General features: G+C 34.8%; 1 protein-coding gene across 2 annotated transcripts; it reads left to right on the top strand.

The window, feature by feature from the left end:
* The first annotated feature begins 340 nt into the window (after window positions 1-340).
* Window positions 341-14,926, top strand: SELE (selectin E). 2 transcript variants are annotated; one of them, XM_034409945.3, is made up of 15 exons: window positions 341-453; window positions 1,397-1,485; window positions 2,171-2,557; window positions 3,241-3,348; window positions 3,461-3,649; window positions 4,288-4,473; window positions 4,574-4,759; window positions 5,134-5,319; window positions 7,526-7,711; window positions 8,474-8,659; window positions 8,760-8,945; window positions 9,549-9,659; window positions 10,987-11,008; window positions 11,110-11,165; window positions 13,391-14,926. In XM_034409945.3, exons 2-14 carry the CDS (start codon window positions 1,449-1,451, stop codon window positions 11,159-11,161), a joined length of 2,022 nt encoding a protein of 673 aa, XP_034265836.1. In that variant the 5' UTR covers window positions 341-453; window positions 1,397-1,448; the 3' UTR covers window positions 11,162-11,165; window positions 13,391-14,926. The 2 variants fall into 2 exon arrangements, with proteins under 2 accessions (XP_034265836.1, XP_034265837.1); XM_034409946.3 differs by having other exon boundaries at window positions 11,113-11,165.
* Window positions 14,927-17,018: the final 2,092 nt, after the last annotated feature.

The raw sequence follows: 17,018 nt of genomic DNA on the forward strand, positions 1-17,018 counted from the left end.
ACAGGAAAAAATGTTGAAAAATAAATCCTTGAAATGAATCCAATTCCAAGAATAGCTCCATCAACAAAAGAATTTGAGTACATCATTTTTAAAAATGAGGATTAATTAAAATAAACATTTGTGTCCAGGAATTGCAATCAGATATTCATGAGGACAAATGCTTTCAAATGGAAAAGGCAGGGAGGTGGTCTTAGTTCTTTAACATCATGAATATTCCAAGGATTTTTTTTCCTACCTAGGGAAATTCTCACTTTCTTCTTCACTTTCCTGTTGGATGTGTCATGGGATTTCCAAAGTGGCTGGAGTCTTCTATATAAGGCAGTGAGCTGAGTAATAGGCCAACAATCAAGAAGTGAAAGCTGCGGAGTGTCACTTTAAAGCTTGAGTCTGCAGAATACAACTTTTCTGTTCATCTAACTAGAACTAGGATTTCACATTCCACATTCACTATCGGTAAGTAAAAAACAAAACTTTGAGCTTTTTTTTTAAATTTTTCAAAAGATGCCAAAGGGAAAGTTGAATAGAAAAAGAACATGTGAGTAATGACAACATTCATTCCATCTTAAAATGACAATTTGCTAAATTTCTTTTAGAAAATACATTTATAATGCAGGATCAAAGAATAAAAGTATTATTTATATTATTAAATATATATTACTTTTCACATTAATCTGCTCTTTAAAATTAAACTATAAATTCAACAGAGAACTAATGCCAATCTGAATTTTCTTAAAAATATATAAGTCTAACATACAGTTTGTAAGTCTCACTTTGTGAAGTTCATACTTTATATTCTTAGGCATGGCCAGAAAATAATTTTCTCCTAATGATTGAATTGCAGTTCTCAGAATTCCCAGCCAGAATTATGGCTAATTGCCATAATTAATTAATAATTAATAATCCCAACCATGGCTAATTGCCATTCAATATAACCAAATGCCAATTGTTGGGAATTGTTATTTCAATGCATTTAGAAGGCAGATTAAGGGAGGAAAAAGGAATAAGCTATTTTAACTTTATACTTTAAAAAGTATGCATGCAGAATGTTTCCTCCAGTTCAACAGCTTTCTAGCTGCAGTTTGTATTTACAGCATTCAAATGTTTCAAACAAGATTCAGTCTAGCTCTCTTGAAAACGATTATGTAATCCTGTAATCTCCTTGAGCAATCTGTTGCTGATTACTGGGAGAGGAAAATGAGAGGGAAAAAGAACTTTGTATGTCAGAAGGCTGATGAGATTTAACTGCTACTTTTGTTTGGATTTCAAGTTTATTATATAACTGCATGTGAATTGTATGATTTCATTTATATATATTCACACACTCTTGAGAAAACCCATTACTTCTTTTATCAATTTACAACAATCTACTATTTTATTATTATTTTTTTTAATCCAGACACTGCAGCACAGGAACAAAGCTAGACCATTTTAAGACTATTTCTGCTGTGATGATTACCTTTCACTTTCTCTCCACTCTTTGCTATGGTAAGTGAATGTTTCAAATTTTAGGAGCCTTCCTGACTGAGTAGAAGCAACATTTCTTACGGTGGGCTTCTTTTCACTGAAGCAGGAACCTTATTTTATACTTTTTAAAAATTACACTAATAAGACAAACTAGAAAAAACATTTTGGCTAAAAACAGACAGCAAACTAATGTCAAAAGTTTGTGTGAGGCTGAATGGTATCAAAAATTTACCAGGATCTGCTTAATGTTTCCAAACTGTCCGAAGGAGAAAGTTATCACCAGATTAATTTTTCTCTTCCTTTTTTAATAATCTCAAAACTCAGACTATCATTCCTGTCTATTTTCTCTTTCTATCTTTTCTAGATCACTTGTTATATTTCATCCACTTTCTTTTTATTCTGTTTTCTTAATCAAGTCCTTTGTTTTGACTAAAGAAAAGCTTTAGATTCCTTTCCATATATTAGAAGCCCATTCTAGGCATATGGCTGGTAATTTTATGCTCTGTTCCTTTTCCATCCAATTCATAGGAAGGCATAGTTACCTCTCACCTGTTTTTTAAACCAGAACCATTCCTCTTCCCATAGCTACCCTCTCAACCTTTATTTATGTCTTCTTTTAGCATGAACTACATTTCTGGTCTCTAGGGCTTATGTTAGCCGACAGCTAAATTCTAACACAACAATTTGTTGTTATCTCTTGTTTTAGGATTTTTATTATTTAAGGTTAGCAACAGCTGGACATACCATGCTTCAGAGGAAAATATGAATTACATCAAAGCAGAGAAATGGTGTAAAACCCATTTTACAAATCTGGTTGCTATTCAGAATAAAGAGGAAATTCACTACTTAAATGCAACATTTCCTATAAATTCAAATTATTACTGGATTGGTATCCGAAAAATTGAGAATGAATGGAGATGGGTTGGAACAAACAAGCAACTGACCGAAGAAGCAAAAAACTGGGCTGAAGGTGAACCAAACAACGGAAAAAAGAATGAGGACTGTGTCGAGATCTATATAAAACGAACAAAAGATTCAGGAAAGTGGAATGATGAACCATGTTATAAAACTAAAAGAGCTTTGTGCTATAATGGTATGGATTGATATCACTCTAATTACTGTTTATACTGTTTTTAGTAGGAAAAGTACATATCTATTTTTAGGACTGTTGTAAATATTGAAAAATAAGGGGTTAGATTCAGATTGAACCATTCTTGATGTAAAATTGTAAATCAATGATAAGTCTTAATGGGACTTCTGTAAGAATATATTTGGAGTAATTTCATTGTATGGATTCTGCTTCTAATATTCCAAAGAGCTGTATTAATTCTTTTTTAAATGTCAGATATAATAATTGTTGGTGGCTATAAATGGAAGTCCAATCAAATTAACATTGGATGTATCTTGTGAAGTGCAAAGATATGGGGTTACTATGGGGAAGTCATATGAAAGAAATTGTGGAAACACTTTTGCGTGAAAGTAAGAAATTAGAAAAATCTCTGTAATTTATGTAAATGGCTGTTTCCTATTTTTTTTTCCGTTGTGGAAAATGTTTCCACTGAAATTTGTATAATAGAGCAGACAGCTTTTAAAAAGAAAAAAAGAAAGAGCACCAGAAGGACAAAAAGCCAAAAAGGGAAAAATGAATCTTCAAAATAGAAACATAATTTTTTCCCTCTTTCCTTCTTAAAGGGAAATACCTTATTCTACTATCGTGTTATAATAGCCATCATATCATTACTGTTTCACAATATAATTTACTTAATTGTCTTGCAGCCTCTTGTACTCCAAATTCCTGCAGTGGTCGTGGGGAATGTATAGAGACAATCAACAATTACACCTGCCAGTGCAACAAAGGGTTCTATGGACGTGACTGCGAACATGGTATGATTAATTAGGCATTTAGTTAGTTCAAACTCATTGTGGATTTCCCATTCTGTCCATTTGTTCCACTTTGGAACAAATGCCTTATCCAAACTCTTCTGTTCTCTTGTAGTAATAACTTGCAATCAACTGGAAGACCCAGATCATGGTATCTTTACATGCCAACATCCAATACAGGATTTTGGCTTTAATTCTTCTTGTGATGTTCAGTGCAAGGAAGGTTACAAACTGACTGAGATCATGGAATCAATAACATGTATGGATTCTGGAAAATGGTCTGCACCATCTCCATCCTGTAAAGGTATGTACATTTGATTGCTGAAACCAAATGAAAACCAAAGAGAAATTGTCTAAGTCGGTGTTATTGAATTATTATGTTATGAGTTATTTCTGTTAGTCAGATTGGAAAGATTATCACATTAAATTACATTCTATTCTACCTTCTATTATATGTCACTTATTTCAGCCTCTGACTTACGGCCATAATTGACCATAAAATTTCTGTTGCTGAGAAAGACAGTTAAGTGAGTTTTGCCCCATTTTACAACCTTTTTTGCCACAGTTGTTAAGTGAACCTGCCTTCCCTATTGACTTTGCTTATCAGAAGGTGGAAAAAGGTAAGCACATGACCCCAGGATATTGTAACCATCATAAATACATGCCATTTGCCAAGCATCCAAATTTTTATCATGTAACCATGGAGATGCTGCAAAGGTTGTAAGTGTGAAAACCAGTCATAAGTCATTTTTTCAGTGCTGTTGTAACTTTGAACAGTCACGGAATAAATGATTTTAAATTGAGGACTGTATAGTTATTGCAAAACACAAATTTTGTAAGTATTCTGATGAAGAATTGATAGCTTTAGTTTGTCTTCAGCCAATAGGCATCTCGTTGACTAAGGAAGATGCCTATTCTAACAGCGTACAATTTTGTCTTTAGTTGTGGAATGTCATGCACTACAGAAGCCTGCACATGGTTTGTTCAACTGCTCCAACCCTTCTGAAAATTACGCCTGGAATTCATCTTGCATTTTTTCTTGCAAAGAAGGTTTCGTTTTGAAAGGCCCCAATATGCTCCAGTGTGGTGCATCAGGGGAATGGGATGGACAGGAACCTACATGTGAAGGTGAAGGTCTTATCTTATTGCCTTACTCTTGCTGTTTTTCTATGTTCTTTTCTTTGACCGTATATGAGATGACTTACGGCACGATCTTCCTCTGTTTCAGTGGTGAAATGTCAAGCAGTACATCAATCAGAAGGAAGCCTTCTGAATTGTTCCCATCACGGTACAGAACTGAAGTATAAATCAACCTGTGATTTTGCTTGTGCAAAGGGTTACACTTTAAGAGGCTCACCCCAGATTCAGTGCTTATCAGATGGACACTGGAGTCAGCCAATTCCTGTTTGTGAAGGTAAGAGATGGAGATCAGACTATCCAGTAATATATTTTGGTTACCAGTGCTACATGCATGCCAGGATTCATTTTCATACTTATTGTAATGACAGGGATTTTATTAGAATTTTATGAAATAAGCATCTTTATGATGTGGAAATATTATATTTGTAATTTCTAATACTTAGAGGCAGAGCTACATCAAAATCAATTAACTTCCTTTCCCATTTATACAATATTAAACTCCAAACTCATTATTTTTATATATAATTGCCAAATAGTAAAAAAAATGAATAAAAAGGTTATTTTATATGAAAATATATATACCGTATGAAAATATAACACACCATATTTTTTTACTCCAAGTGATAATTTAAATTCTATCATTTACAGCCGTGCATTGCCGTGAACTACAGCCTCCAGCTAATGGCTCCATGAGCTGCTCTGGTCCTTCTGGAAACTCTGCCTGGAATTCAACCTGCAAGTTTGCTTGTGAAGAAGGATTTAAACTGAATGGATCCAATGAACTCCAATGTGATGCTTCTGGACACTGGGATGCATCACAGCCAGAATGTGAAGGTACCTTCTTATCTTAGTTCCTAATATTGTTTTCCTACCGGACATATTTTTTAATGTAGTGAATTGGCCCAATTATCACCAAAGTAAATTGGTGTCTGAGACTCCAAAACAAGATGGCTGCTGAGGAGTAAGGGCCTTTCTTTCTCTTACTCATGATCTGCTGTGTTTGCTGCCAGAGCTGGTTCTTTGGCAGTCTGGATTTGAAAGGGAGCATTTAGGAATGATCCAAGATGGCTTTTGGATGGCTGTGGACCCACCCAGGAGAGGGAATCTTGAAGAGTGCAGCTCCTTGTAGGAGCAGCTGAAAAATCAATGGGCACTTACATCTCTTCCTACCAGTAAAATATTATCATAGGCATTCCAGTAATTTTTAAATTCACTTTTTTTATAAAAAAAAATAAATGATTTATATGCCGCCCTTCTCCGGAGACTCAAGGCGGCTTACAATGCGTTAAGCAATAGCCTTCATACTTTTGTATATTTATACAAAGTCAGCTTATTGCCCCCACAATCTGGGTCCTCATTTTACCTACCTTAGAAAGGATGGAAGGCTGAGTCAACCTTGAGCCTGGTGAGATTTGAACTTACAGTAATTGCAGACAGCTTGATGTTAATAACAGTGCTTTAGTCTGCTGCATCACCAGACTTTTTGAACTTTTTTTTTGTTATTATCTTTAAGATTAATTTGTAAGCTGAATGCTGATTTATATCAACCCCGGCTGGATTTTTTTTCTTTTTTCTTTTCTTTCTTTAATTTATTGGACTGCTTTTATCAATTTTTGCTTTCCATGACTTTGTATTTGTGTTTAATTAATCTGCAAATTTTTTGGATCAAAATAGTCAGAAAATATCTTCTCTGTCTTCTTTCCTTTCTCCCTGCTTTGAGCAACAACATATTGGATTATAGAGAGAAGGAGGAGGTTGACACCCAAGGGGGAAAACAGAGTCTGGCTAGCAATATGTAGTCTTTAACTGAATTTTTTTCTAAAAGGTTAGGTGAATTTATAAAGTCTGGGAAAAATATATATATAAAAAAAACCAGACAATAAATACTTTAAACCCAGAAGAAGAACTTGTTCTCAAAGTAGCAGATTCATTGGGAAGAAATATAGATACAGAAATAACCCAGATGGTGGAGAACATTAAAAAGAAATGTTATTTCCCAGCTATATCCTGCCCAGGAAGAAATATAGACTCAGAATAGAGCCAACTTCATAAACCTTATAGAAGTGTAACACTAGGCTTTTATATAATAGCAGAGAACTTTCTGGGTGGATAAGTGGCAAATGTTTCTTTAAAGGGTTTTGAAAGAGAGTGGGAAATGGACTGAATACATCAGATTGAGGAATGATTTTATCTGGGTTTTTTGAAGCAAGATAGGTTGATTTTGAAGACTGCAGGGGTGGGTTCTACTTACCTTTAATACCGGTTCGCAACGGGGCTGCGCGTGTGTGTGAGCAAAGCGAGCATGCACAAGCGCTCTTCTGCGCATGCGCAGAAGCATTTTCAAGACGTCAGGGTCAGTGGGCGGAGCCTCCCGCCAGTTTTACTACCGGTTCTATAGAACCGGTGCGAACCGGGAGCAACCCACTACTGGAAGACTGGATTTATTTTATTCAATCAATTAGCAATTGATAAGAGATGGTATAAACTATAAAGAAACAAACATGTATATTTGATTTGGGACCAATTAGGGTTAATATTTGGGATGATTTGGGATTGAAGCCATGATAAATTTTCTACAATTTGATTATAATAATAGTTTGCTAACAGAAGGTTTTGGAATTTCAATCTTGTCTTCCTCTTATTATTGTTCACAATTTTTATTACATTTATACTATATGTTTGTTATTATTACTTTTTCTGTTAACTATTTTGTTATTAATATAGTTTATAGATGATAGGCTAACAACTTGTAAGTAGATTTGGTAGTTCAACAGTTTAAAATTCTTTTGGCCTGTTCGCAAGGGGTGGGAAACTACCATTGCTGTATTATATTAATCAGCATTCAGTTAGGAAGGATGTTACGTCTACATGTGTTAGTCTTCTTTTTTTCTTTTTTCTTTTCAATGTTTTTTGTTGGGATTTTTAATTCTCTCATCCTTTTTTGAATATTTTGGAATTTTGTACTTTAACTTTCTTTGACTAAAATACATTTTTTCATACAAAAAAAGTAATTTGTTGCATGTGCTGTGTTTATTTCCAGCAGTAAAATGTGTAGCAGTGCAGCCTCCTGAAATGGGAATAGCCAAACATTCTTCTGACGATACAAATCCAAGTTTCAAGTCAGTCTATGAATTTAGTTGCACGGAGGGTTACACATTGAAAGGATCATCCCACATTCATTGTTCATCAAATGGTGAATGGTCTGATCCAGTTCCTAAATGTGAAGGTAAATTTTGAGAGCAATGAGACATTGCCGTTTGTCACCTCCATACATTTGCTGAAATTAGGAAATACTACATAAAACTATGCATTATCGAGCAGCTTTGTATAATTTCTTTGATTCTGGATGAGTCTATAAACAATGCATGCATATGGAAAATGTTTATAAAGAATCAGAACCTTTGAATTTTGTACCCATTTTTAAGAAAGGAAGTGCAAATAAATTATACAAAGTAGTATTTCAAGAGTTATATTTTCAGCATGGAGAATATGATCTTACAGTTTAAACTAGACTAGTCCCTTTGACTCCAATGATAGAACATTCCTTAGATTACTATGAATTTCAATGCACTGCCCAAAAAAGGACAGTGAAATTCAGGACATTTTTATTGGGAATTTATCCCAAAATCTAAAACAGCAATGGAAATCTTGTTGCAATATAATTTATATGGGCTGCAATAAACACAATGATTTTTTTTATGCCGCAATGAAGTTAAGTCTCTAGCTCTTCAACTCATAATCCTTTTTTGAGGAAATAATAAATTCTTATTTAGCAAATAATTTTCCTAGGGTATCCAGCAAAATTATGGAGATTGGTAGTAGACTTTGAAACAGAAAATAAATAAATAATTGGGAGGAGAGATCAGGAGTTTAAATGTAACCTCAGTACCATGATAAGAAATTCACAGCTTTAGTTTGTCTTCAGCCAATAGGCACCTGGTTGATTAAGGAAGATGCCTATTCTAATAGAGTACAATTTTGTCTTTAGTTGTGGAATGTCATGCACTACAGAAGCCTGCACATGGTTTGTTCAACTGTTCCAACCCTTCTGAAAATTATGCCTGGAATTCATCTTGCATTTTTTCTTGCAAAGAAGGTTTCGTTTTGAAAGGCCCCAATATGCTCCAGTGTGGTGCATCAGGGGAATGGGATGGACAGGAGCCTACCTGTGAAGGTGAAGGTCTTATCTTATTGCCTTACTCTTGCTGTTTTTCTATGTTCTTTTCTTTGACCGTATATGAGTTGACTTACGGCACGATCTTCCTCTGTTTCAGTGGTGAAATGTCAAGCAGTACATCAATCAGAAGGAAGCCTTCTGAATTGTTCCCATCATGGTACAGAACTGAAGTATAAATCAACCTGTGATTTTGCTTGTGCAAAGGGTTACACTTTAAGAGGCTCACCCCAGATTCAGTGCTTATCAGATGGACACTGGAGTCAGCCAATTCCTGTTTGTGAAGGTAAGAGACAGAGATCAGACTATCCAGTAATATATTTTGGTTACCAGTGCTACATGCATGCCAGGATTCATTTTTCATACTTATTGTAATGACAGAGATTTTACTAGAATTTTATGAAATAAGCATTTTTATGATGTGGAAATATTATATTTGTAATTTCTAATAATTTGAGGCAGGGCTACATCGAAGTCATAGAATCAGAAATAGTTGGGGGAGAATTCAGGAGTTTAAATGCATGAATTTGGGGGCTTAAGCGTCTGAAAACTCTAAGGTGGCCATTTTGCTTTGTAAATCCTAACCAAAATGCATATAGCAACCCAAAGCTCCAGTTTTTCATAATAGGTACTCTGGTCTGGCTTCCTAGAACACAATAGAGTTGCTGATGGACCACTCGTGCTCCAAGGGAAGATATATGAATTTTGAAAAATCATCCTTATACAATAAATAGGAGCTAATTACTAGAATAATATATAGTATTTTTTTTCTTCTGTCCAATTTTCTTGGCAAGGCTTTTCAGAAGTAGGTTACCATTGCTATCTAGAACAATAGATTCAAAGAACAGATTTTATACTTTTCTAATTTATTCCAATTTTCAAATTTTAGGTACTTCAACACTTGGGAAATTCTTAGCAATTGGTACATCAGTCGCTGGGCTTTCTGTCCTATCAGTGGTATCATTCATTATCTGGGTCCAAAAGCATCTTCAAAGAAAAAGTAAGACATTTTCAGAATCTTTTGTTTTAAAGTAATACCCAATTGTTTATATACAGCAACTGCAATACTACGTAGAAATAGCCAACTTACAAGGTAAATCTCTATCTACCTCACAAAGTTGTAGATAAAATAGGAAGCAGGACTATTAGGTATGTTCACCATCTTGAGTATTTATGTGGATGTGGATAAAAGAGATAAAAGTTTTGTCTGAATGAGCTTAAATAGCAAAAAATGTGTATTAAAATGTAATGTGTCTGTTTTAAACAAATTTAAATAATATAAATTGTTATAGCAGACATGAAAGAAAAATTGAACTTTTTTCACTCTTGCTGCAATCCTCTGAAATTGAAATTGTACATTCAGACAACATTTCTGCTGGAACCAATGAGAGATTTCTTCAAATTGGAGAGGTTTGAATTCACCTTCATGACAGCTGTAGTCCCAGTAATTTTTCCTGGGCTGATATTATTTGTTTTTAAAGAAATCTCTATATTAAATATAAATTAAATTAGTAACTGAAGTACATTTAACTCTATGAACAAGTGTTATGGGAATGTACTTTCATTTTGATAATAGATGAGAGCAAGGTTAACTTAAAAAGCAATTTATGAAAATGCTTTTGATACATTATGAGAATGCCTGTGATCTGAAACCCGCACTGCATATCTGACATTAATACAATCGAACGAGTCCAGAGATATTTCACGAGAAGAGTCCTCCACTCCTCTGCTCACAACAAAATACCTTATGCCACCAGACTTGAAATTTTGGGCTTAGACAACTTAGAACTATGCCGTCTTAGGTCTGACCTAAGTGTAGTACATAAAATCATCTGCTACAGTGTCCTACCTGTCAATGAATACTTCAGCTTCAACCAAAACAATACAAGAGCACACAATAGATACAAACTCATGGTAAACCGATCCAAACTTGATTGCAGACTATCTACTGTAGACCTCACCCTATTCTTAAGAGGTCTTTAAGGGGCATGCATAAGCTCACCAGCGTGCCTATCGTCCCAGTCCTAATATTCCCTTTTATTCGTATGCATTCCATGTATTCATAATCATGTTTACAGTTGTATCTGTTATCAAATACATGCTTGATGAAATAAATAAAAAATAAAAAATACATATACTTATGTAGTCATAGAACCATAGAATGATTTATATTCTTTGTATCTATATAAGATGATTCTTTACAGAATGAAGACGATAATTCAAATATGTTTATATTAGCAATTGCTTAAAAATGGGATATCTTACTTATTTTACTAATTTTCTCTTTTTCTTTCCTTCTCTTTATCCGTTGCCCTTCTCTCTTGCAGAAAAATCATTCACTCTTACAAGGTATGTTCCTTTTCCAGATTCTTGAAGAATCCAATGCAATTTTTGGTTGTTATAGTGTTTTGGGATGCAGTAATTTACATTATTTTTCCTGTGTTTTTTAGCAGTGTCTCAAGCCTTCATTCAGAAGGTAGTTTCCAAGCTCAAATCGTTTAATCAAGTAAGTTATGAAGAAAACTACTGTTTATTGCTTTTAATGGTACATAGAATGGTGGATGGCTGGAGGCCAAGAGCATAGCTCAGCAGTAGTGTATTGCTCTATAATATGAAAATAGCCACAAGCACATGCTAAAATTTCTAATAAAGAATATTAGGTAGTAGAATTGAAAAAAGGGACTTTCTCTGAGGCCTGGAGAAATACTGGTTGCCAAATTATACCATATATGTTTTATGTTAAATCACATGTTTCGGTAAAAAGCTGAACATCTTTTTTTTAATAATGCTTGAAGTTTTTACTTCATGGCTGGATATTGATTTATGAAAAATGTATATATTTTTTCCCATCAAGTGACAGAGTTGACTAAGAAAATATTATAGTGTTTAAGACACATTTAAGAATTAAGTCTTGAATCCTTAGAAAATGATCTTGGGCTTTCAATATTCCATAGGATAATTTTTTCCATCTTCATTTATTTTATATATATTTAAATTTATATACCGCTCTTCTCCCGAAGGACTCAGGGTGGTGAACAGCCAAAGGTAAAAAACATAGAATACAAAAATTTAAGAGCAATTTAAAAACATATTAAACAATTTTGGCCCAACAATTAAAATACCCCATTTAAAATTCGAATTAAAATTAGGCAGTTGGAGAAGTTAGGCCAGCCCGGTTTGTTGAAATAAAAAAGTCTTGAGGGCCTGGCGGAAAGTATGTAAATCCGGAATCCTCTGTATCTCTGGGGAGAGCTCGTTCCAGAGGGCAGGTGCTCCCAAGGAGAAAGCTCTCCCCCTGGGGGCCGCCAGTCGACATTGTTTGACCGACGGCACCTCGAGGAGCCCCTCTCTGTGGGAGTGTACTGGCCGGTGGGAGGCTCTCGGTGGCAGAAGGTGGTCTTGTAGGTATCCAGGTCCTAAGCCATGGAGTGCTCTAAAGGTGGTCACCAACACCTTGAATCGCACCCGGAGGACCACCGGAAGCCAGTGCAGCTCGCACAGGAGAGGTGTTACATGGGAGCGCCATGATGCTCCCATAATCACCCTCGCGGCCGCATTCTGGACCAGTTGGAGCCTCCGGGTGCTCTTCAAGGGGAGCCCCATGTAGAGAGCATTACAGTAGTCCAGGCAGGAAGTGACGAGGGCATGAGTGACCGTGCGCAGGGAGTCCTTCATCAAGGAAGGACTATATTAAAGTGGGAAACAATTGGCTGATCTATTCCATATAATATGATGCTTTTTAAAATGGATTTATACACTTTTAGATTTGATTTAACTTACACCAACTTTTCCAGGAGTGCAGGTCGTCCTTTCTTAGTGAGCACAATTGGGACAGCAACTTTGTTGCTTAAGTGATGTGATCACTAAGCAAAACTTCAAGTGAACATTATAGACTTACAACACCACTTCCCATTTGGTTGTTAAGTGGGTCACCACAGGTAACTAAGGAGATATCACATGACTACGACTTCTGATTTTACAGCCAAATTTTCCTTGTATATTATTGCAGTACATTCAATTTTCCCAAACTTTCATTATAATATTTTCATTGTTCTTTTGTGTTCCTTTTGAAGTTTGATTTTTAGAGGAAGTGTATACATTAAAATTACACAAAAGTGAGATATGATGACAAAAAGCTTAGGAAGTCCTGCTCTGGAGGAAAGGATAAATAATAGCTAATTTATTAATCATTCCAATAATCTGCCTAATATTACAGAGTTCTTAGGCAGATTTCAAACTGAGCTAAAATATTAAAAACAGTGGAAGGGATAAAATAATAAAATACTTTAATAAGTGGTGCAGAAAAAGATACAATAAAAATATTACCAGAATCCCTGGTCAATTAATAAAATTGTCTGTTAAAATAACGTCATAATAACTTGTGGTACAAATTCATATGTGCTTAGACATACAGAAGGTTTTTTTTTTAAAGAAAGAAATGTCCAGAAGCAGCTGATTTAAATATTGAGGTTGGAAATTGATCTAAAGTGAGGTCAAAAATAGTCTGCAGCTAAGAATAACTTGACATTATTATGTCAAATAATATTGTGTCATATAGCCACAGAAATATTTGGATTAAAAAACATACAAAGTTTCTCATGAGTTCAAAAATGGTAAATAAAATATTGTTATAGCCATAGGATTTTGATCTATTCTCACCAATATTTGGAAACATAAGAAAGGAAGTTGAAAGGAGGCACATCCAAAACTATTACATTTTCTTATTTTCAGCCAGTAAATGTGAACATCTCTGAAATGATATCCAGCCACTCATGGACTGAGATAAGTCGCCTTTGGAGAAGCCCTTTCTGACATGGATAAGTGGAGGTTCCTTGAGGACAATGACTTGAGAAGAAGTATCCTGTCCCACCACAATAATCCTGTTCTAATGCTGGCAACATATCAAGGAAGAATAGAAACCATCCAAGCAGCATGGCATATGCTCCAGTCCAGCCTTATACACAATCCACCTGAGGGTATCTTCTGTCCTTAATATTTTGAGCTCTGATAACTCCCTTCACTTTCTGTAAATCTAGAACAAAGGTGTTGGGAATTTATTCTTTTTTATATATAAATGATACTTTTGTCATACTGAAAACGGTGGATGTAGACGTTTTCATGTAGAATTGTACATTTTGTTTTTTGTGGCCATGTTTCAAGAAGAGACCTCACAACTGTTAATCATCAGGGAATATTTAACTATTGTGATACATTTATCTACAATACCTCTAGGGAACAGTTCAGTTTGGACATAGAAAAGGGAGATGTTAATTTTTAGGGTGTAATTTTCTATAGTTTTTGAAGTTACCAAAGTAATACTTAAAATAATTTCAGAATGGGATAATTCATTATCTCTGCCAAAGCCTAAACTTGCAGAAATGTACTACATGTAGTCCAGTGGTGGGTTTCAAATTTTTTTACTACTGGTTCTGTGGGTGTGGCTTGGTGGGTGTGGCTTGGTGGGCGTGGCAGGGGAAGGTTACTGCAAAATCCCCATTTCCTCCCGATCAACTGGGACTTGGGAGGCAGAGAATAGATGGGGGCATGGCCAGTCAGAATTTTTACTACCGGTTCTCCGAACTACTCAAAATTTCTGCTACCAGTTCTCCAGAACTGGTCAGAACCTGCTGAAACCCACCTCTGATGTAATCCTCTAATGTCAATAGTGTGTCTTGAAATGAATCAAGATTTTTAAAATGTTTCATCCCTATGGGATTTAGTACTGTATTATCTAAATTATGAATAGTATTTATTTCTTGGATAATTGTATGCAATTTTTTTGTGAATCAAAGATGACTAAATCTGTTTTGGAAGCAAAGTATAAGTGAAACAATTCTAAAAACCATCCTCCAAAATAAACCCAGAACTATTTTTTTAAATGGAAATTTGTTTGAAAGTATTTATACATTATATTAGGGAATAGCTTAATAAGTAACCCAGAGACATCTATTAGTAATTTGAATTACTCCCGAGGGATCAACACTCCCTCCTGAAAACAACCCTGCATATCTGTAGTTGTAATCTAGAATTTCTGTTCATTCTATAGTTCCATAAATTTGATTGTTTCAATTGTAGGAATGTATTCACACATTGCTCTTAAACCATCATATGCTTTGTTTGTCTTAACATGAAATGCTAAGAAAAGGTATGAGTATCTAAGTCCACAGTTCCTTATTTTTAAATAAAAGTTTATTTAAAGGAGATTAAATATGAAACATAATAATTTTTGTAATATTTTATATATAATATGTATTTAATTTATTTAAAATTAATTTCAATGGTGTTTTATGCTTTAAATTGTAAATATTTTGATAATAAAATCATTATAGAACAAAATAATTTTGCATCATTGAATATGAATGTATTACACTGTTGTAACCAATAGAGACTTAGTTTATATCATTTTGCTAATATGCTATAAACTCAAAAAGAGTGCTTCCCTTTGATTGGGGTGGGAGATATTGAAGGTTCTTTGGTAGATTATGTACTTGATTTATTAAGAAAAAAGACAGTGGCCGGTAGATGGCACCATTTAGACATAACTACTCATTGTTAAGCACAGCATATTACACTATACTTTGAGGATAGGGTATTTAGTAGAGGCATAAGCATTTAACATCTCAAGATTTGAAAACAGATCAGTGAGATGCCAGACTATAGACAGTCTTTCAGGTTGCTCTTTAAAGAAACTTCTAATGAGATATTTAGGTAGTTTTTGCACTCACTCAGCAACTCAACTGAAAATCCATTGATTACCTCATTTCTTTCCTTCACTGAAAGACAAAGTGAAAAGAAGGAAGTGATCTTTTTTCCCCATCCCTTTTATTAATTTGGGGGATTTTCCTCCAGAAGAAATGTCAGGATTACTAAATTGGATTTTGCTTTGTTTGTTCATTAAAACTCCTTTGTATGCTGCTCTAAGTGTTTTCTAATTTCTCTTTATACTTTGACATTTTGACTACTTTGAAAAATCAGATAAAATCTTATTTTTTTCTTATTTTCTAGCTTCAAATGATACAGTGCTTCATAAAGTAACCATATTTGCTCCATTCACACAACTCAGTAGGCTAAAGCTTGCTTAGCTTGCTATTCAAAAATAAACCCGTATGAGTGAATATATGCATACATCTCTGTTTGCAACCATGTCTACATAGCTGTTAGAGAACTGAGCTTCTTTTAAGATGTTATCCTAACACTAAAAGAAAGAATAAAGGGAGACACAAATCTTTACCAGAAGTTGGACATGAACTTGAAAAGAATACAAAGGGGAGAACGGATCACAAGTTGAATTCAGCCTATGGAAAACAAATTATCCTATAATCCTTGCTATGGGAATTTGAGGTTTAAAAAAATGTTGATATCCTCACTCAGCTAGCCAGAAATAAGGAAAGTCAATGTCATCAAATAGAATGCATAGTTCTAGGGACTATATAGACATGCCCGGGCTATTTTCTTAGAAACAATATGGTCATGGTTCACTGCTACTTTCTCCTGAGAAGTTCTTTCAATTCTCCTGACAGGTAGTCAGTCCTGGATTTTCCTAGCAGGTCCTTCACCAACTTCTTCTGTCCCTGCCTATTTTTTTTGAGATCAGTGGGGGGTAGACTCTCCTGCTTGTGGGCAGGACCAGGACAAAAAAGGGAGGACCACTTTAGCTGAAACGTAAATTACAATTTAGTTTTCAACTAATTGACTTGATGCTATTTATCTGATCAATCTCCATGGCTTTAATAACAGTCTTCTGCCACATTCTTGGAAGGAGCAGTGCAGTGGCTGACTGTAGTCTTGCAACTTGATTCCTACTTATATTTAACTGTACATACCACCTATGCAGAAGGTCCCTGCAGTAACAACCCTATTTTTGGATAGAATAACTATAATTTCTTATATGTTAAATTGTTGCTCATTACTTCCCCATTGTAGATTAAGGGGAAACGATTAGACCTTTGTAAATATGTAAGTCTTTCAGAAGCAGTTGGGTTATCATGGAAGGCATTTTCTTCTCACATTGTAGAATATACTTTTGAAATGTGCTACTTTCCTATCTCCATTAAAAGCGTCATTCTTGAAACCAATGTTGTTTGGCATATGAATGCTTTTAACAACTGCATTTCCATAATTGGAAACCAGAGGCTGTTGCTGTAGAAATAAAAATATAGTCTCTGAGTCAAGTCAGAAAATGAGTTTTATGAAACAAGCCAGGATTGGGAGTGGGGTGGGATTGTTGAACTAACTTCCAAATCAAGCAAGCTTCTTATTTCTTATTTAAGTAGTCAGTCTCTAGACCATTCATTTGCAGAATACAAATAATGCTCGCATCAAGTGTAGCATCTCTTCAGCCTCAAAGGAATTTGAATTA

Source organism: Pantherophis guttatus, chromosome 3 (assembly GCF_059756535.1).
Source record: "Pantherophis guttatus breed Tessera chromosome 3, ASM5975653v1, whole genome shotgun sequence".
Taxonomy (NCBI): Eukaryota; Metazoa; Chordata; class Lepidosauria; order Squamata; family Colubridae; genus Pantherophis; species Pantherophis guttatus.

Excerpts from the sequence above, each read along its gene's own strand:
- SELE (XM_034409945.3), top strand. The coding sequence starts at position 1,449 with ATGATTACCTTTCACTTTCTCTCCACTCTTTGCTATG. Across the intron at positions 3,349-3,460 it reads TGGACGTGACTGCGAACATG|TAATAACTTGCAATCAACTG; the intron begins GTATGATTAATT and ends GTTCTCTTGTAG. Across the intron at positions 11,009-11,109 it reads AAATCATTCACTCTTACAAG|CAGTGTCTCAAGCCTTCATT; the intron begins GTATGTTCCTTT and ends TGTGTTTTTTAG.